The sequence below is a fragment of the Salmo salar genome, chromosome 04 (assembly GCF_965601325.2).
Source record: "Salmo salar chromosome 04, fSalSal1, whole genome shotgun sequence".
Lineage (NCBI taxonomy): Eukaryota > Metazoa > Chordata > Actinopteri > Salmoniformes > Salmonidae > Salmo > Salmo salar.
The window spans coordinates 94,946,734-94,968,466 of record NC_138294.1 but is presented as its reverse complement, the minus strand read 5'-3'; the positions used below and the strand labels follow the sequence as shown (position 1 = coordinate 94,968,466).

Genomic DNA, 21,733 nt, shown 5'->3' with positions numbered 1-21,733 from the left:
CTGTGAAGAGACAGAATCATTAGATCACATATTTTGGTACCGTCCTTATGTAGCTTGTTTTTGGTCGCAGGTTCAGGAATGGCTGAACCTGCGTGTATCTGGAGCAAACCCTGCAGACAGTGCTGCTGGGTGATTTGAAAAGTCAAAACTGGATGGTCTACGGATATGGATGGGAGGGGTTGATGGTAGCTGAATAATGGGATTAAAAACAAACAAAAGACAACTATTGTAAAATACATTGTGTCCGTAAAATGTATATAGTCTGTATAAACTGGAAGTAGAAGCCTAAGTGTTCATTAGTTTACACCGATTAGGGGGAAATAATAAAGAAGGAAAATATTTTTTTAATATTTGGGGAATTGTAAATGATGCAGCCAATTATAGTGATGGAAAATACAATCTATCTACAATAATAAAGCTGACCTACCCCCTAAAAAAAACTTTAAAAAACACTAACAACCAACTGATTCCCCTGAAACTCCATTTCAGAATGATGGAGGCCACTGTGTTCTTGTGGACTTTTAATGCTGCAGAATTTTTTTGGTACCCTTCCCCATATCTGTGCATCGACACAATCCTGTCTCAGAGCTCTACGGACAATTCCTTCGACCTCATGGCTTGGTTTTTGCTCTGACATGCACTGTTAACTGTGGGACCTTTATATAGACAGGTGTGTGCCTTTCCAAATCATGTCCAATTGAATTTACCACAGGTGGACTCCAATCAAGTTCTAGAAACATCTCAAGGATGATCAATGATCTCAGCACCTGAGCAACATTTTGAGTCTCATAGCAAAGGGTCTGAATACTTATGCAAATAAGGTTTTTATTTTTGAAAAGATTTGCAAAAATTTCTAAAAAACTGTTTTGTCTTTGTCAGTATAAGGTATTGTGTGAATATTGATAAAAAAACATTTTTTTAATTTGATCCATTTTATAATTTCTGAATGCACTGTATAACCTCAGTAACAGTTAAACATTTAATTTGGGAGGTATTTCATCTGTTACATGTGTCAAATCTCCAAATCAGACATAAACAAATTTACGTGACATATAATTAGGCACGCCTCCCCATTATTTTTGTATAAAATTGTGCAAACTCCAAACATATCTCAGTGCGTGTCGGGATATCACTTCGCTCTGAAGCTTGCAGCCTTGCTGACCCGGTTGAAGTGTTTATATGAGGGTCTAATTCTCACTCCCTCAGCTTTGGGGCACGAAGTTGCGTACGAAGTTGCGTAAATGGAAAGCCAAGGATCGAGGAGAAGGGGATGTTTTGAACTCAGCGCCTCTGTTTTCTGGAGAGGTGGATAGGGATGGAACTTGTAGTGACATTCAATCATCTCTCCACTCTCTGCTCCCTAACTTAATAATAATAATAATAATAATAATAATATATTACATTTAGCAGACACTTTTATCCAAAGCGACTCACTGTCATGCGTGCATACATTTTATGTATGAGTGGTCCCTGGTATTGAACCCACTACCCTGGTGTTAAACACACCATACTCTACAAACTGAACTACAGAGGACCAACGTAGCCCCGTTTCCACTTCCTCTTCTCCAGGGTCTGTCTTCTCTCCTCTCTTCACCTCTCCTCCACTTCTTCCTCTATGTTTTGAACCAGTTCTCTCCTCCTATCTTCTCCTCCCCTCGCATCATCCCCAGTCCTCTCCTCCTCTCCTCCCTCTATGATTTGTAGCAGGCAGAGCAGGTCCCAGGTTGTGAGTCGTCTAGCTATGGTTTGTAGCAGGCAGAGCAGGTCCCAGGTTGTGAGTCGTCTAGCTATGGTTTGTAGCAGGCAGAGCAGGTCCCAGGTTGTGAGTCGTCTAGCTATGGTTTGTAGCAGGCAGAGCAGGTCCCAGGTTGTGAGTCGTCTAGCTATGGTTTGTAGCAGGCAGAGCAGGTCCCAGGTTGTGAGTCGTTTAGTTTTGGAGAGATGGTGTCTGGGACCACTGACTTTAGGAAATCATTCTCTGTAGCCATGATGTGTTTCACCAGGAAGTTCGCTGCCTCACTGATGTTGGTGTTCTCCTAAAGGGACACGGCAGAATAAAACAACAAGGTTAAAAGCTAGCGGCTAGTCTCAGAGTTAAGGTTAAAAGCTAGCGGCTAGTCTCAGAGTTAAGGTTAAAAGCTAATGGCTAGTCTCAGAGTTAAGGTTAAAAGCTAATGGCTAGTCTCAGAGTTAAGGTTAAAAGCTAGTGGCTAGTCTCAGAGTTAAGGTTAAAAGCTAATGGCTAGTCTCAGAGTTAAGGTTAAAAGCTAATGGCTAGTCTCAGAGTTAAGGTTAAAAGCTAGTGGCTAGTCTCAGAGTTAAGGTTAAAAGCTAGCGGCTAGTCTCAGAGTTAAGGTTAAAAGCTAGCAGCTAGTCTCAGAGTTAAGGTTAAAAGCTAGCGGCTAGTCTCAGAGTTAAGGTTAAAAGCTAATGGCTAGTCTCAGAGTTAAGGTTAAAAGCTAATGGCTAGTCTCAGAGTTAAGGTTAAAAGCTAATGGCTAGTCTCAGAGTTAAGGTTAAAAGCTAGCGGCTAGTCTCAGAGTTAAGGTTAAAAGCTAGCGGCTAGTCTCAGAGTTAAGGTTAAAAGCTAGCGGCTAGTCTCAGAGTTAAGGTTAAAAGCTAGCGGCTAGTCTCAGAGTTAAGGTTAAAAGCTAGTGGCTAGTCTCAGAGTTAAGGTTAAAAGCTAATGGCTAGTCTCAGAGTTAAGGTTAAAAGCTAATGGCTAGTCTCAGAGTTAAGGTTAAAAGCTAGTGGCTAGTCTCAGAGTTAAGGTTAAAAGCTAGCGGCTAGTCTCAGAGTTAAGGTTAAAAGCTAGTGGCTAGTCTCAGAGTTAAGGTTAAAAGCTAGTGGCTAGTCTCAGAGTTAAGGTTAAAAGCTAGTGGCTAGTCTCAGGGTTAAGGTTAAAAGCTAGTGGCTAGTCTCAGAGTTAAGGTTAAAAGCTAGTGGCTAGTCTCAGAGTTAAGGTTAAAAGCTAGTGGCTAGTCTCAGAGTTAAGGTTAAAAGCTAATGGCTAGTCTCAGAGTTAAGGTTAAAAGCTAATGGCTAGTCTCAGAGTTAAGGTTAAAAGCTAGTGGCTAGTCTCAGAGTTAAGGTTAAAAGCTAATGGCTAGTCTCAGAGTTAAGGTTAAAAGCTAGCAGCTAGTCTCAGAGTTAAGGTTAAAAGCTAGCGGCTAGTCTCAGAGTTAAGGTTAAAAGCTAATGGCTAGTCTCAGAGTTAAGGTTAAAAGCTAATGGCTAGTCTCAGAGTTAAGGTTAAAAGCTAATGGCTAGTCTCAGAGTTAAGGTTAAAAGCTAGCGGCTAGTCTCAGAGTTAAGGTTAAAAGCTAGCGGCTAGTCTCAGAGTTAAGGTTAAAAGCTAGCGGCTAGTCTCAGAGTTAAGGTTAAAAGCTAGCGGCTAGTCTCAGAGTTAAGGTTAAAAGCTAGTGGCTAGTCTCAGAGTTAAGGTTAAAAGCTAATGGCTAGTCTCAGAGTTAAGGTTAAAAGCTAATGGCTAGTCTCAGAGTTAAGGTTAAAAGCTAGTGGCTAGTCTCAGAGTTAAGGTTAAAAGCTAGCGGCTAGTCTCAGAGTTAAGGTTAAAAGCTAGCGGCTAGTCTCAGAGTTAAGGTTAAAAGCTAGTGGCTAGTCTCAGAGTTAAGGTTAAAAGCTAGTGGCTAGTCTCAGGGTTAAGGTTAAAAGCTAGTGGCTAGTCTCAGAGTTAAGGTTAAAAGCTAGTGGCTAGTCTCAGAGTTAAGGTTAAAAGCTAGTGGCTAGTCTCAGAGTTAAGGTTAAAAGCTAATGGCTAGTCTCAGAGTTAAGGTTAAAAGCTAATGGCTAGTCTCAGAGTTAAGGTTAAAAGCTAGTGGCTAGTCTCAGAGTTAAGGTTAAAAGCTAATGGCTAGTCTCAGAGTTAAGGTTAAAAGCTAGTGGCTAGTCTCAGAGTTAGGGTTAAAAGCTAGTGGCTAGTCTCAGAGTTAAGGTTAAAAGCTAGTGGCTAGTCTCAGAGTTAAGGTTAAAAGCTAGTGGCTAGTCTCAGAGTTAAGGTTAAAAGCTAATGGCTAGTCTCAGAGTTAAGGTTAAAAGCTAGTGGCTAGTCTCAGAGTTAGGGTTAAAAGCTAGTGGCTAGTCTCAGAGTTAAGGTTAAAAGCTAGTGGCTAGTCTCAGAGTTAAGGTTAAAAGCTAGTGGCTAGTCTCAGGGTTAAGGTTAAAAGCTAGTGGCTAGTCTCAGAGTTAAGGTTAAAAGCTAGTGGCTAGTCTCAGAGTTAAGGTTAAAAGCTAGTGGCTAGTCTCAGAGTTAAGGTTAAAAGCTAGTGGCTAGTCTCAGGGTTAAGGTTAAAAGCTAGTGGCTAGTCTCAGAGTTAAGGATAAAAGCTAATGGCTAGTCTCAGAGTTAAGGTTAAAAGCTAATGGCTAGTCTCAGAGTTAAGGTTAAAAGCTAGTGGCTAGTCTCAGAGTTAAGGTTAAAAGCTAGTGGCTAGTCTCAGAGTTAAGGTTAAAAGCTAGTGGCTAGTCTCAGAGTTAGGGTTAAAAGCTAGTGGCTAGTCTCAGAGTTAAGGTTAAAAGCTAGTGGCTAGTCTCAGAGTTAAGGTTAAAAGCTAGTGGCTAGTCTCAGAGTTAAGGTTAAAAGCTAGTGGCTAGTCTCAGGGTTAAGGTTAAAAGCTAGTGGCTAGTCTCAGAGTTAAGGTTAAAAGCTAATGGCTAGTCTCAGAGTTAAGGTTAAAAGCTAGTGGCTAGTCTCAGAGTTAAGGTTAAAAGCTAGTGGCTAGTCTCAGAGTTAAGGTTAAAAGCTAGTGGCTAGTCTCAGAGTTAAGGTTAAAAGCTAGTGGCTAGTCTCAGAGTTAAGGTTAAAAGCTAGTGGCTAGTCTCAGAGTTAAGGTTAAAAGCTAGTGGCTAGTTTCAGAGTTAAGGTTAAAAGCTAGTGGCTAGTCTCAGAGTTAAGGTTAAAAGCTAATGGCTAGTCTCAGAGTTAAGGTTAAAAGCTAATGGCTAGTCTCAGAGTTAAGGTTAAAAGCTAGTGGCTAGTCTCAGAGTTAAGGTTAAAAGCTAGTGGCTAGTCTCAGAGTTAAGGTTAAAAGCTAGTGGCTAGTCTCAGAGTTAAGGTTAAAAGCTAGTGGCTAGTCTCAGAGTTAAGGTTAAAAGCTAGTGGCTAGTCTCAGGGTTAAGGTTAAAAGCTAGTGGCTAGTCTCAGAGTTAAGGTTAAAAGCTAATGGCTAGTCTCAGAGTTAAGGTTAAAAGCTAGTGGCTAGTCTCAGAGCTAAGGTTAAAAGCTAGTGGCTAGTCTCAGAGTTAAGGTTAAAAGCTAATGGCTAGTCTCAGAGTTAAGGTTAAAAGCTATGGCTAGTCTCAGAGTTAAGGTTAAAAGCTAGTGGCTAGTCTCAGAGATAAGGTTAAAAGCTAATGGCTAGTCTCAGAGTTAAGGTTAAAAGCTAATGGCTAGTCTCAGAGTTAAGGTTAAAAGCTAGTGGCTAGTCTCAGAGTTAAGGTTAAAAGCTAGTGGCTAGTCTCAGAGTTAAGGTTAAAAGCTAGTGGCTAGTCTCAGAGTTAAGGTTAAAAGCTAATGGCTAGTCTCAGAGTTAAGGTTAAAAGCTAATGGCTAGTCTCAGAGTTAAGGTTAAAAGCTAGTGGCTAGTCTCAGAGTTAAGGTTAAAAGCTAGTGGCTAGTCTCAGAGTTAAGGTTAAAAGCTAGTGGCTAGTCTCAGAGTTAAGGTTAAAAGCTAGTGGCTAGTCTCAGAGTTAAGGTTAAAAGCTAGTGGCTAGTCTCAGAGTTAAGGTTAAAAGCTAGTGGCTAGTCTCAGAGTTAAGGTTAAAAGCTAGTGGCTAGTCTCAGAGTTAAGGTTAAAAGCTAGTGGCTAGTCTCAGAGTTAAGGTTAAAAGCTAGTGGCTAGTCTCAGAGTTAAGGTTAAAAGCTAGTGGCTAGTCTCAGAGTTAAGGTTAAAAGCTAATGGCTAGTCTCAGAGTACTCAGAGCTGTTGCCTTGGTTAAACAAAAACAGGTGCTACGTTAACATGGTTCAGTACACTTATATTAACACATTTTCATTGTATGAAATGGCAATGTTTTTATTGATCCTTACAGTACATTCAGAAAGTATTCAGACCCCTTGACTTTTTGCACATTTTGTTACGTTACAGCCTTATTCTAAAATGTATTAAATTATATTTTTCCTCATTAATCTACAAACAATATATTATAATGTCAAAGAGAAAACATGTTTTTAGAAATGTTTGCAAACAGAAATACCTTATTTACATAAGTATTCAGACCCTTCGCTATGAGACTCAAAATTGAACTCAGTTTCATCCTGTTTCCATTGATCATCCTTGAGATGTTTCTACAACTTGATTGGAGTCCACCTGTAGTAACTTCAATTGATTGGAAATGATATGGAAAGGCACACACCTGTCTATATAAAGGTCCCACAGTAGACAGTGCATGTCAGAGCAAAAACCAAGCCACGAGGTCAAAGGAATTGTTTGTAGAGCTCTGAGACAGAATTGTGTCGAGGCACAGATCTGGGGAAGGGTACCTAAACATTTCTGCAGCATTGAAGGTCCCCAAGAACACAGTGGCCTCCATCATTCTTGAATGGAATAAGTTTGGAACCACCAAGACTCTTCCTAGAGCTGGCCGCCCAGCCAAACTGACCAATCGGAGTGGAAGGGCCTTGGTCAAGGAGGTGATCAAGAACCCGATGGTCACTCTGACAGAGCTCCAGAGTTCCTCTCTGAAAATAGCTGTGCAGCAACGCTCCTCATCCAACCTGACAGAGCTTGAGAGGATCTGCGGAGAAGAATGGGGAGAAACTCCCCAAATACAGGTGTGCCAAGCTTGTAGCGTCATACCCAAGAAGACTTATTAAGAAATTGAAGAAATTGCTGCCAAAGGTGCTTCAACAAAGTACTGAGTAAAGGGTCTGAATGCTTATGTAATTGTGATATTTCTGTTTTTAATTTTTAATAAATGTGCAAAATGTTCTAAAAACCTGTTTTTACTTTGTCATCGTGGGGTATTGTGGGGTATTATGGGGCATTATGGGGTATTATGGGGTATTGTGGGGCATTGTGGGGCATTGTGGGGTATTATGGGGCATTATGGGGTATTATGGGGTATTATGAGGTATTATGGGGTATTGTGGGGTATTGTGGGGCATTGTGGGGTATTGTGGGGCATTGTGGGGCATTGTGGGGCATTGTGGGGCATTGTGGGGCATTATGGGGTATTATGGGGCATTATGGGGCATTATGGGGTATTATGGGGCATTATGGGGCATTATGGGGCATTATGGCGTATTATGGGGTATTATGGGGCATTATGGGGTATTGTGTGTAGATTGATAAGAAAAAAAACCAATTTCATCTATTTTAGAATAAGGCTGTAACATAACAAATGTGGAAAAAGTCAAAGGGGTCTGAATATTTTCCGTATCCACTGTACACAGGTAAAACAGCCTGGTTCAACTGATTTAGAAGCAGTGGGAATGTGCAGCGACTGTCTGATTGGACAGCAGTTTTAGCCCATGACCTCTGACCCCTGTAGAACCTCCTAACCCTAAACCCTGTCCCTAACCTTAACCATAAACCATATCCCTAACCCTAAACCATATCCCTAACCCTAAACCCTGTCCCTAACCTTAAACCTAAACCTAAACCCTGTCCCTAACCCTAAACCATATCCCTAACCTTAAACCATATCCCTAACCCTAAACCATATCCCTAACCCTAACCCATATCCCTAACCCTAAACCATATCCCTAACCCTAAACCATATCCCTAAACCATATCCCTAACCCTAAACCATATCTCTAACCCTAAACCATATCCATAACCCTAATCCCTAACCCTAAACCATATCCCTAAACCATATCCCTAACCCTAAACCATATCCCTAACCCATATCCCTAAACCATATCCCTAACCCTAAACCATATCCCTAACCCTAAACCATATCCCTTACCCTAAACCATATCCCTAACCCTAAACCATATCCCTAACCCTAAACCATATCCCTAACCCTAAACCATATCCCTTACCCTAAACCATATCCCTAACCCTAAACCATATCCCTAACCCATATCCCTAACCCTAAACCATATCCCTAACCCTAAACCATATCCCTAACCCATATCCCTAACCCATATCCCTAACCCTAAACCATATCCCTAACCCTAACCCATATCCCTAACCCTAAACCATATCCCTAACCCTAAACCATATCCCTAACCCTATCCCTAACCCATATCCCTAACCCTAAACCATATCCCTTACCCTAACCATATCCCTTACCCTAAACCATATCCCTAACCCTAAACCATATCCCTAACCCTAAACCATATCCCTAACCCTAACCCATATCCCTAACCCTAACCCATATCCCTAACCCTAACCCATATCCCTAACCTTAACTCTTAACGAACTAAACTTAAGTTTGAGTTTCACTTTTGTGGAATTTGACTGACAGCTAAGAAACGGCTACTCATGGCGTAATTCTGTTGCTGCAGTTATGCCACTGGTTGGCATTTTAGTCATTTAGCAGACGCTCTTATCCAGAGCGACTTACGGTAGTGAATGCATACATTTCATGCATTTTTTTATTTTTTATATATATATATACATATTTTTTTGTACTGGCCCCCCGTGGGAATCGAACCCACATGGGAATCGAACCCACAACCCTAGCGTTGCACACACCATGCTGACATTGCAAACACCATGCTCTACCAACTGAGCCACAGGGAAGACTATTTGGAGATTAAGTTGATGTGTCTGAATTTGTATTTACTTATTTTATTTAACCTTTATTTAACTAGGCAAGTCAGTTAAGAACAAATTCTTATTTACAATGACGGCCTAACAAAATGTAAAAGGCCTCCTGCAGGGATTAAAAATAAACACACAACACAACACTACATAAAAGAGACCTAAGACAACAACACAGCATGGTAGCAACACATGACAACACAGCATGGTAGCAACATAACATGACAACACAGCATGGCAGCAACACAACAACACAACATGGCAGCAACACATGACAACACAGCATGGCAGCAACACAACAACACAACATGGCAGCAACACATGACAACACACCATGGCAGCAACACAACAACACAGCATGGCAGCAACACATGACAACACAGCATGGCAGCAACACAACAACACAGCATGGCAGCAACATATGACAACACAGCATGGCAGCAACACAACCATGACAACACAGCATGGCAGCAACACAACAACATAGCATGGCAGCAACACAACCATGACAACACAGCATGGCAGCAACACAACATGGCAGCAACACATGACAACACAGCATGGCAGCAACACATGACAACACAGCATGGCAGCAACACATGACAACACAGCATGGTAGCAACACAACATGGCAGCAACACATGACAACACAGCATGGCAGCAACACATGACAACACAGCATGGTAGCAACACATGCCAACACAGCATGGCAGCAACACATGACAACACAGCATGGCAGCAACACATGACAACACAGCATGGTAGCAACACATGACAACACAGCATGGCAGCAACACATGACAACACAGCATGGTAGCAACACAACATGGCAGCAACACATGACAACATAGCATGGCAGCAACACATGACAACACAGCATGGCAGCAACACATGACAACACAGCATGGTAGCATTACAACATGGCAGCAACACATGACAACATAGCATGGCAGCAACACATGACAACACAGCATGGCAGCAACACATGACAACACAACATGGTAGCAACACAACATGGCAGCAGCACAAAACATGGTACAAACATTATTGGGCACAGACAACAACACAAAGGGCGTGAAGGTAGAGACAACAATAGATCACGCAAAGCAGCCACATTGAGCCATGATTGAGTCATGGAATGAAGAGATGGAGATAAAACTGTCCAGTTTGAGTGTTTGTTGCAGCTCGTTCCAGTCGCCAGCTGCAGTGAACTGAAAAGAGGAGCGACCCAGAGATGTGTGCGCTTTGGGGACCTTTAACAGAATGTGACTGGCAGAACGGGTGTTGTATGTGGAGGATGAGGGCTGTAGGAGATATCAAATTTTATTGGTCACATACACATGGTTAGAAGATGTTAATGCGAGTGTAGCGAAATGCTTATCTCAGATAAGGGGAGTATAAGGATCAGGGTAATAAGGGTATACAGAGTTGACCAGTTTACAGAGGAGTATAGAGTGTGTGTGTGTGTGTGTGTGTGTGTGTGTGTGTGTGTGTGTGTGTGTGGTGTGTTCCCACCTTGGCGGAGGTCTCGAACCAGCCCACAAAACCGTTGTCTTTACAGAACTGGTCCATCTTCACGCCGTTATTGGTCAGAACCTCCCGCCCATGGTCACATTTATTAGCCAATAGGACCGTGGCGATGCTCTGTCCAATAGAACGGTAAAAGACAAGAAGGTGATGATTTAAATAGTACTTTACCAATGGTATTTATTTATTTCACCTTTATTTATTTGTTTATTTATTTAACACTGACAACAACAGAGTTACACATGGAGTAAACAATAAACAAGCCAATAACACAATAAACTGGTAGAATCAACTCACTGTCCTGTACTCACCTCTCTGTTGGTCAGCATGAGTTTAGAGTCCAGGTCCTCCTTCCACTTGGTGATGGCTTCGAAGGTAGTCGGCCGCGTCACGTCAAACACGATGAACGCCCCCATGGCCTCTCGGTAGTACACACGGGTCATGTTCCCAAACCGCTCTTGACCTACAGCGGAGAGAGAGAGAGAGAGAGAGAGAGACAGAGAGACGAGAGAGAGAGAGAGAGAGAGCAGAGAGACAGAGAGACAGAGAGACAGAGAGACAGAGAGACAGAGAGACAGAGAGACAGAGAGAGAGAGAGAGAGAGAGAGAGAGAGAGAGAGAGAGAGAGAGAGAGAGAGAGAGATACTGTTATTGTAACTGGTGGGATTTGAACCTTGTTTCTCCAACATAGTAATGCAAAATGTTTATCATTAGACCAAGAGGACATCCTTGTGATCAAAGGATGACAATTGGGTTCCATGCCTCAGACAGGACTGCTCAGTAACATTATCTTCCATGTCTCAGACAGGACTGCTCAGTAACATTATCTTCTGTCTCAGACAGGACTGCTCAGTAACATTATCTTCCATGTCTCAGACAGGACTGCTCAGTAACATTATCTTCCATGTCTCAGACAGGACTGCTCAGTAACATTATCTTCCATGTCTCAGACAGGACTGCTCAGTAACATTATCTTCTGTCTCAGACAGGACTGCTCAGTAACATTATCTTCCATGTCTCAGACAGGACTGCTCAGTAACATTATCTTCCATGTCTCAGACAGGACTGCTCAGTAACATTATCTTCTGTCTCAGACAGGACTGCTCAGTAACATTATCTTCTGTCTCAGACAGGACTGTTTAGTAACATTATCTTCTGTCTCAGACAGGACTGTTTAGTAACATTATCTTCTGTCTCAGACAGGACTGCTCAGTAACATTATCTTCTGTCTCAGACAGGACTGTTCAGTAACATTATCTTCTGTCTCAGACAGGACTGCTCAGTAACATTATCTTCCATGTCTCAGACAGGACTGCTCAGTAACATTATCTTCCATGTCTCAGACAGGACTGCTCAGTAACATTATCTTCCATGTCTCAGACAGGACTGCTCAGTAACATTATCTTCCATGTCTCAGACAGGACTGCTCAGTAACATTATCTTCTGTCTCAGACAGGACTGCTCAGTAACATTATCTTCCATGTCTCAGACAGGACTGCTCAGTAACATTATCTTCCATGTCTCAGACAGGACTGCTCAGTAACATTATCTTCTGTCTCAGACAGGACTGCTCAGTAACATTATCTTCTGTCTCAGACAGGACTGTTTAGTAACATTATCTTCTGTCTCAGACAGGACTGTTTAGTAACATTATCTTCTGTCTCAGACAGGACTGCTCAGTAACATTATCTTCTGTCTCAGACAGGACTGTTCAGTAACATTATCTTCTGTCTCAGACAGGACTGCTCAGTAACATTATCTTCCATGTCTCAGACAGGACTGCTCAGTAACATTATCTTCCATGTCTCAGACAGGACTGCTCAGTAACATTATCTTCTGTCTCAGACAGGACTGCTCAGTAACATGATCTTCCATGTCTCAGACAGGACTGCTCAGTAACATTATCTTCCATGTCTCAGACAGGACTGCTCAGTAACATGATCTTCCATGTCTCAGACAGGACTGCTCAGTAACATGATCTTCCATGTCTCAGACAGGACTGCTCAGTAACATTATCTTCTATCTCAGGCAGGATAAGGTTCCCACCACTGTTCAGGAGACAGAAGGAAAAGGTGCAGAGAAAGTCTTGCTGGGGTTCCTTAGTGATGAGTGTAGCTACTACTCTTCAAAACAGACAGTTACAGCTCATTCCATTCTATAGTCTAGGGGACTAACAGCAAATCAGTGGATAAGGTGGTTAAATTAGTGTCCATTTCAGTGACAGTAAACAGTCTTCACATTCCATCTTGAACAGACCCATTCCAGATTGAGTTAACAACAGTCTTCACATTCCATCTTGAACAGACCCATTCCAGATTGAGTTAACAACAGTCTTCACATTCCATCTTGAACAGACCCATTCCAGATTGAGTTAACAACAGTCTCCACATTCCAAGTCATTACATAGGCTCAGTGAAGCAGCATATTCTGCAGGTCTGAGTCTGGTCCTAGTCTGGTCTAGTCTGGTCTAGTGTAGTCTAGTATGGTCTAGTGTAGTCTAGTCTGTTCTGGTGTAGTCTAGTATGGTCTAGTTTATTTATTTTAATTGTATTTTATTTCACCTTTATTTAACCTGGTAGGCTAGTTGAGAACAAGTTCTCATTTACAACTGCGACCTGGCCAAGATAAAGCAAAGCAGTGCGACACATACAACACAAAGTTACACATGGAATAAACAAGCGTAAAGTCAATAACACAATAGAAAAAAAAGAAAGTCTATAGACTTGTAAATGAGAACTTGTTCTCAACTATCTCACCTGGTTAAATACAGGTGAAATAAAAAACCGGAGGACGTAAGGCAATAAATAGGCCATAGTAGCAAAGTAATTATAATTTAGCAGATTAACACTGGAGTGATAGATGAGCAGATGATGATGAGCAGATGATGGTGTGTAAGTAGTGATACTGGTGTGCAAAAGAGCAGCAGAGTAAATAAAAACAATATGGGGATGAGGTAGGTAGATTGGGAGGGCTATTTACAGATGGACTATGTACAGCTGCAGCAATCGGTAAGCTTCTCAGATAGCTGATGTTTAAAGGTAATGAGGGAAATGTAAGTCTCCAACTTCAGCGATTTTTGCAATTCGTTCCAGTCACTGGCAGCAGAGAACTGGAAGGAAAGGTGGCCAAAGGAAGTGTTAGTTTTGGGGATGACCAGTGAGATATACCTGCTGGAGCGCGTGCTACGGGTGGGTGTTGTTATCGTGACCAGTGAGCTGAGATAAGGCGGAGCTTTACCTAGCATAGACTTATAGATGACCTGGAGCCAGTGGGTCTGGCGACGAATATGTAGTGAGGGCCAGCCAACGAGAGCGTACAGGTCGCAGTGGTGGGTAGTATATGGGGCTTTGGTGACGAAACGGATGGCACTGTGATAGACTACATCCAATTTGCTGAGTAGAGTATTGGAAGCTATTTTGTAGATGACATCGCTGAAGTCGAGGATCGGTAGGATAGTCAGTTTTACTAGGGTATGTTTGGCGGCATGAGTGAAGGAGGCTTTGTTGTGAAATTGGAAGCCGATTCTAGATTGAATTTTGGATTGGAGATGTTTAATATGAGTCTGGAAGGAGAGTTTACAGTCTAACCAGACACCTAGGTATTTGTAGATGTCCACGTATTCTAAATCAGAACCATCCAGAGTGGTGGTGCTAGTCGGGCGGGAGGGTGTGGGCAGCGAACGGTTGAAGAGCATGCATTTGGTTTTACTAGCGTTTAAGTGCAGTTGGAGGCCACGGAAGGAGTGTTGTATGGCATTGAAGCTGACCACTTTTTTATAGACTGAGTCACTGGTGCTTCCTGCTTTAATTTTAGCTTGTAAGCAGGAATCAGGAGGATGGAGTTGTGGTCGGATTTACCAAATGGAGGGCGAGGGAGAGTCAACTCTTTGTGTTTAGTCAACTCTCTGAGTTTATAATCAACCCTCCTTCAATTTAGATTCAACTTTCTGAGTTTAGAGTCAACTCAGTGTTCAGTCACACACACACACACACACACACACACACACACACACACACACACACACACACACACACACACACACACACACACACACACACACACACACACACACACACACACACACGGATGGCAATGTAGATTATTGTACTCTATTTTGTCCTATTTTCAAACAAAACAAATAACATTTTAATATAAAGTGATAACAATAAAATGCAGATGAACAGTGTGTAGCTGGTGGCTCACATTAGATATCAGGGCAAGTGGAGAAGAGGAAATGGAACAACGACAGGGGAGGAGAAGAGGAAATGGAACAGCAACAGGGGTGGAGAAGAGGAAATGGAACAGCTACAGGGGTGGAGAAGAGGAAATGGAACAGCAACAGGGGTGGAGAAGAGGAAATGGAACAGCAACAGGGGTGGAGAAGAGGAAATGGAACAACGACAGGGGAGAGAAGAGGAAATGGAACAGCTACAGGGGTGGAGGAGAGGAAATGGAACAGCAACAGGGGTGGAGAAGAGGAAATGGAACAGCAACAGGGGTGGAGAAGAGGAAATGGAACAACGACAGGGGAGAGAAGAGGAAATGGAACAGCTACAGGGGTGGAGGAGAGGAAATGGAACAGCAACAGGGGTGGAGAAGAGGAAATGGAACAGCAACAGGGGAGAGAAGAGGAAATGGAACAGCAACAGGGGTGGAGAAGAGGAAATGGAACAACGACAGGGGAGAGAAGAGGAAATGGAACAGCTACAGGGGTGGAGGAGAGGAAATGGAACAGCAACAGGGGTGGAGAAGAGGAAATGGAACAGCAACAGAGGTGGAGAAGAGGAAATGGAACAGCTACAGGGGTGGAGAAGAGGAAATGGAACAGCAACAGGGGTGGAGGAGAGGAAATGGAACAGCAACAGGGGTGGAGAAGAGGAAATGGAACAACGACAGGGGAGAGAAGAGGAAATGGAACAGCTACAGGGGTGGAGAAGAGGAAATGGAACAGCAACAGGGGTGGAGAAGAGGAAATGGAACAGCAACAGGGGTGGAGAAGAGGAAATGGAACAGCTACAGGGGTGGAGAAGAGGAAATGGAACAGCAACAGGGGTGGAGAAGAGGAAATGGAACAGCAACAGGGGTGGAGAAGAGGAAATGGAACAGCAGCAGAGGTGGAGAAGAGGAAATGGAACAGCAACAGGGGTGGAGAAGAGGAAATGGAACAGCAACAGGGGTGGAGAAGAGGAAATGGAACAGCTACAGGGGTGGAGAAGAGGAAATGGAACAGCAACAGGGGTGGAGAAGAGGAAATGGAACAGCAACAGGGGTGGAGAAGAGGAAATGGAACAGCAACAGGGGTGGAGAAGAGGAAATGGAACAGCTACAGGGGTGGAGAAGAGGAAATGGAACAGCAACAGGGGTGGAGAAGAGGAAATGGAACAGCAACAGGGGTGGAGAAGAGGAAATGGAACAGCAACAGGGAGGAGAAGAGGAAATGGAACAGCAACAGGGAGGAGAAGAGGAAATGGAACAGCAACAGGGGTGGAGAAGAGGAAATGGAACAGCAACAGGGGTGGAGAAGAGGAAATGGAACAGCAACAGAGGTTGTATTTCAGGCCCTGGTTGTTGTGTAAATAAAACAGCTGTCATAACTAACTCAAAAGAGAGTATCTGTCTGTCTGTCTGTCTGTCTGTCTATCTGTCTGTCTGTCTGCATGTCTGTGTGCCTGACGAGGAGAGTGTCTGTCTGTCTTCCTGCCTGTCTGTCTGTCTGCCTGTCTGTGTGGCTGACGAGGAGAGTGTCTGTCTGTCTGTCTGTCTGTCTGTGGATAAAAAGTTGATATAGTAATATTGTATTGTTCATTAACAGACAGCCAAGTCTGTAAAGCCAGTTATAGGCAGACAGGTAGTGAGACAAGAGCTGTGTGTGTGTGTGTGTGTGTGTGTGTGTGTGTGTGTGTGTGTGTGTGTGTGTGTGTGTGTGTGTGTGTGTGTGTGTGTGTGTGTGTGTGTGTGTGTGTGTGTGTTTACAATGGTTCTACTGTGACTTGCCCTTAAATCTCCCTCACATGGGCTCACATGATCCCACCAATACCTCCACGAGATAGATGAACCGTGAGAAAGAAAGAGAGAGAGAGAGAGAGAGAGAGAGAGAGAGAGACAGCGAGAGAGAGAAAAAGACAGAGAGACAGAGAGACAGAGAGAGAGAGAGAGAGTTTTCTCCAACAGAGATAGTTCATGAACTCTTCAACCCTGATCTATTAACTTATGAACTCTGATCCATGAACTCTGATCTATGAACTCTGATGGGACCACTGCTTTTAAACCAGTACAATCCAAAGCCAGCAGGAATGATGAACACATGTTACATACTAAGATGCAGCAACCTCACATTCCATATGGCAGTTGTACTTGGCTGACATACGCAGCAGCCTAGGCTCTCTTCTTGTTCATAATACAAACTGTGTGGACACCTACTTGTTGAACATCTCATTCCAATATCATGTCTATTAATATGGAGTTGGTCCCCCCCTTTTCTGCTATAACAGCCTCCACTCTTCTGGGAAGGCTTTCCACTAGATGTTGGAACATTGCTGCGAGGACTTGCTTCCATTCAGCCATAAGAGCATTAGTGAAGTCGGGCACTGATGTTGGGCGATTAGGGCCTGACTCGCAGTCGGTGTCCCAATTCATCCCAAAGGTGTTTGATGGGGTTGAGGTCAGGGCTCTGTGCAGGCCAGTCAGGTTCTTCCACACCGATCTCGACAAACCATTTCTGTATGGACCTCGCTTTGTGCAGGGTGGCATTGTCACGCTGAAACAGGAAAGGGCCTTCCCCAAACTGTTGCCACAAAGTTGGAAGCACAGAATCATCTAGAATGTCATTGTATGCTGTAGCGTTAAGATTTCCCTTCACTGGAACTAAGGGGCCTGAACCATGAAAAACAGCCCCAGACCATTATTCCTCCTCCACCAAACTTTACAGTTGCCACTATGCATTGGGGCAGGTAGCGTTCTCCTGGCATCTGCCAAACCCAGATTCATCCGTCGGACTGCCAGATGGTGAAGCGTGATTCATCACTCCACAGTTCTCGTTTCCACTGCTCCACAGTCCAACAGCGGCGAGCTTTACACCACCGCAGCCGACGCTTGTCATTGCGCATGGTGATTTTAGGATTATGTGCGGCTGCTCTGCCATGGAAACCCATTTCATGAAGCTCCCGACGAACCGTTCTTGTGCTGACGTTGCTTCCATAGGCAGTTTGGAACTCGGTAGTGAGTGTTGCAACCCGAGGACAGACGATTCTTACGCACTACGTGCTTCAGCACTCAGCGGTCCCCGTTCTGTGAGATTGTGTGGCCTGCCACTTCGCGGCTGAGCCGTTGTTGCTCCTAGATGTTTCCACTTCACATAACAGCACTTCACATAACAGCACAGCTCTAGCAAGGCATACATTAGACGACTTGTTGGAAAGGTGTTATTGTGAAGCGTTAGAGCTTTTACACATTGAAAAAGTCACTGAGCTCTTCAAGTTCAGGCCATTTTACTGTCAATGTTTGTCTATGGAGATTGCATGGTTGCGTCCTCAAATTTTATACACCTGTGAGCAATTGGATGTGGCTGAAATAGCCAAATCCAATGATTTGAAAGGATTGGATGTGGCTGAAGGGGTGTCCAAATACTGTTGACCATGTAGCGTACATTATCCTTCTCACCTGTCCATTATCCTTCTCACCTGTCCATTATCCTTCTCACCTGTCCATTATCCTTCCCACCTGTCCATTATCCTTCCCACCTGTCCATTATCCTTCCCACCTGTCCATTATCCTTCTCACCTGTCCATTATCCTTCCCACCTGTCCATTATCCTTCTCACCTGTCCATTTTAATATATTACAGACAGTCAACATCATTCCCAGTCCTTCAAATGGATTAACAAGAGTTTTTCCACCCAATAAGATGTCGTGTTGCCCAACAGCTGTTAAACCATATAAATAACATTTTCCCGTATGAACGAAGTTTGACATTTGGATAAAAATGTGTTCTAATTGATAGTGATTTAATTTAATTGATAGGGAGGAATACAGTATAACAGAAGTTGAGATAAGAAACGTGATTACTCAGTCGGCAAGATAAGGAGATGTCTATCCTACCGGCGATGTCCCAAAGTTGTAGCCGGACGGTTTCAGAGTCCCAGTTCAGGACCTTCAGGGCGAAATCCACGCCAATGGTGGCGCGGTAGTTCGTAGAGTAAGTCTGATGGACGTATCGCTTAATGATTGAGGTCTTCCCCACACCCAAGTCCCCGATCACCAACACCTGGAATTACAGAGCACAAGCAGATCCACATCATGTATCATAATTCTCTATTAGAAATCATTAGAAATTGTCAGAAGACATCACCCATCATTCTCCACTATAGGAGACTAAAATCATAAGACATTTCATTCAAAATATCTTATCGTATCATAATAAATTCATAAATACATTGAAAATATAAATATGAGGTTACCTTGTAGAGGTGTTCCTTCCCGGGGTTCTGCATCACGCCGGCGGGTGACAGAGGAAGTCGTTGGTTGGTCATGCCAGTTTAGGGTACTGTTTAAACCCCCCGTAGTTTAATAATGTGTTTAGAAGGAAAAGCTGTGTTTGGTTCGAAATGTTGTTTTAAATAGCAGTTCCCCTTTCTTCTGTCTTCTCCTTTCCACTCCTCTCTGCTCTGCTCGCAAGCAGACACACACACACACACACACACACACACACACACCCATACGGCAGGGAGGAATGCCTAGCTGCCGGGGAACATGTGACCCAGTAGCAACAGCTTTGGTCTCGCCTCGTGCCACGGGGAGGGAGACACATGCTAGGAAGCTCGTGAGAGCCACATTCATGTTGAGTTGTCATGTCTGCGTCACGGGAGATTGTAAAGAAAATCAGCTGGTTGTTAACCAACAATACCGGCTCTGTGACTGGCTGCCATTACGGCTCCTCAAATATAAATAGTTTATAGTCCACTACAATCACTGTGACTGGCTGCCATTACGGCTCCTCTAATACAAGTAGTTTATAGTCCACTACAATCACTGCTGGCTGCCATTACGGCTCCTCTAATACAAGTAGTTTATAGTCCACTACAATCACTGTGACTGACTGCCATTACGGCTCCTCTAATATAAGTAGTTTATAGTCCGCTACAATCACTGTGACTGGCTGCCATTACGGCTCCTCTAATACAAGTAGCTTATAGTCCACTACAATCACTGTGAATGCTGCCATTACGGCTCCTCTAGTATAGGTCGTTTATAGTCCACTACAATCACTGCTGGCTGCCATTACGGCTCCTCTAATACAAGTAGTTTATAGTCCGCTACAATCACTGTGACTGACTGCTATTACGGCTCCTCTAATATAAATAGTTTATAGTCCACTACAATCACTGCTGGCTGCCATTACGGCTCCTCTAATACAAGTAGTTTATAGTCCACTACAATCACTGTGACTGGCTGCCATTACAGCTCCTCTAATTCAAGGAGCTTATAGTCCACTACAATCACTGTGAATGCTGCCATTACGGCTCCTCTAATACAAGTAGTTTATAGTCCACTACAATCACTGTGACTGCTGCCATTACGGCTCCTCTAATACAAGTAGCTTATAGTCCACTACAATCACTGTGACTGGCTGCCATTACGGCTCCTCTAATATAAATAGTTTATAGTCCACTACAATCACTGTGACTGGCTGCCATTACAGCTCCTCTAATTCAAGTAGTTTATAGTCCACTACAATCACTGTGAATGCTGCCATTACGGCTCCTCTAATACAAGTAGTTTATAGTCCACTACAATCACTGTGACTGGCTGCCATTACAGCTCCTCTAATTCAAGGAGCTTATAGTCCACTACAATCACTGTGACTGGCTGCCATTACGGCTCCTCTAATACAAGTAGTTTATAGTCCACTACAATCACTGTGACTGGCTGCCATTACGGCTCCTCTAATATAAATAGTTTATAGTCCACTACAATCACTGCTGGCTGCCATTACGGCTCCTCTAATACAAGTAGTTTATAGTCCACTACAATCACTGTGACTGACTGCTATTACGGCTCCTCTAATATAAATAGTTTATAGTCCACTACAATCACTGTGACTGGCTGCCATTACGGCTCCTCTAATACAAGTAGTTTATAGTCCACTACAATCACTGTGACTGGCTGCCATTACGGCTCCTCTAATACAAGTAGTACAAGTAGTACACCTGTACTGACCTCACCTTCTGGATGATAGCGGTGTGAACAGGCAGTGGATCGGGTGGTTGTTGTCCTTGATAAGCTTTTTGTTTTTCCTGTGACTTTGGGTGGTGTAGGTGTCCTGGAGGGCAGGTAGTTTGCCCCCGGTGATGCGTTGTGCAGACCGCACCACCCTCAGGAGTGCCCTGTGGTTGCCGTACAGGGCGGTGATACAGCCCGACAGGATGCTCTCAATTGTGCATCTGTAAAAGTTTGTGAGGGTTTTAGGTGCTAAGACAAATTTCTTCAGCCTCTTGAGGTTGAAGAGGAGGTGTTGCGCCTTCTTCACCACACTGTCTGACCATTTCAGTTTGTTAGTGACGTGTACGCCGAGGAACTTGAAACTTTCCCCCTTCTCCACTGCGGTCCCGTCTCCCTCTGCTGTTTCTTGAAGTCCACGATCAGCTCCTTAGTTTTGTTGATGCTGGGTTATTTTCCTGACACCAAATCAAATCAAAATCAAATCAAATGTATTTATATAGCCCTTCTTACATCAGCTGATATCTCAAAGTGCTGTACAGAAACCCAGCCTAAAACCCCAAACAGCAAGCAATGCAGGTATAGAAGCACGGTGGATAGGAAAAACTCCCTAGAAAGGCCAAAACCTAGGAAGAAACCTAGAGAGGAACCAGGCTATGAGGGGTGGCCAGTCCTCTTCTGGCTGTGACGGGTGGAGATTATAACAGCACATGGCCTAGATGTTCAAATGTTCATAAATGACCAGCATTGTCAAATAATAATAATCATAGTAGTTGTCGAGGGTGCAACAAGTCAGTAACACAAGAGTAAGTGTCAGTTGGCTTTTTCATAGCCGATCTTTGAGAGTATCTCTACTGCTCCTGCTGTCTCTAGAGAGTTGAAAACAGCAGGTCTGGGACAAGGTAGCACGTCCGGTGAATAGGTCAGGCTTCCATAGCTGCGGGCAGAACAATTGGAACTTTATTTTGACAGCAAATGGCTGGGTAATCAAGAGCCCAGGAAATGACCGGTAAGGGTAATCAAGAGCCCAGGAAATGGCGCCGCTACATACCTGAGCAGGCTGAGGCTGTTCCTGAGGAGCTGGCGGTGGGGAGGAGAGTAGCTGAGGTGGCCCGAGAGTTAGGGATGCCACACACCACTCTCCAAGATTATAAAAATAGGAAATATCCCAATTCCCCTCACTCCAATCTGGCCATCACCCCAGAAGAGTAGCGCCAGCTCGTCGCGCCAGCTCGTCCCTTTGAGCCGGACTGTGGTCAA

At 43.7% G+C, this 21,733-nt stretch overlaps 1 protein-coding gene across 1 annotated transcript; it reads right to left on the bottom strand.

Annotated features, from left to right (window-relative positions):
* Positions 1-799: 799 nt before the first annotated feature.
* rab38b (RAB38b, member of RAS oncogene family) lies at positions 800-18,973 on the bottom strand. Its single transcript, XM_082974834.1, has 5 exons — positions 18,715-18,973; positions 18,356-18,521; positions 10,571-10,722; positions 10,248-10,376; positions 800-2,036 (listed from the first exon to the last, which is right to left on the bottom strand). Exons 1-5 carry the CDS (start codon positions 18,784-18,786, stop codon positions 1,884-1,886), a joined length of 672 nt encoding a protein of 223 aa, XP_082830960.1. The 5' UTR covers positions 18,787-18,973; the 3' UTR covers positions 800-1,883.
* Between the last annotated feature and the right edge of the window lie 2,760 nt (positions 18,974-21,733).

Excerpts from the sequence above, each read along its gene's own strand:
- rab38b (XM_082974834.1), bottom strand. The coding sequence starts at position 18,786 with ATGACCAACCAACGACTTCCTCTGTCACCCGCCGGCGTGATGCAGAAC. Across the intron at positions 10,377-10,570 it reads TCATGCTGACCAACAGAGAG|AGCATCGCCACGGTCCTATT; the intron begins GTGAGTACAGGA and ends TCTATTGGACAG. Across the intron at positions 2,037-10,247 it reads GGTTCGAGACCTCCGCCAAG|GAGAACACCAACATCAGTGA; the intron begins GTGGGAACACAC and ends GTGTCCCTTTAG.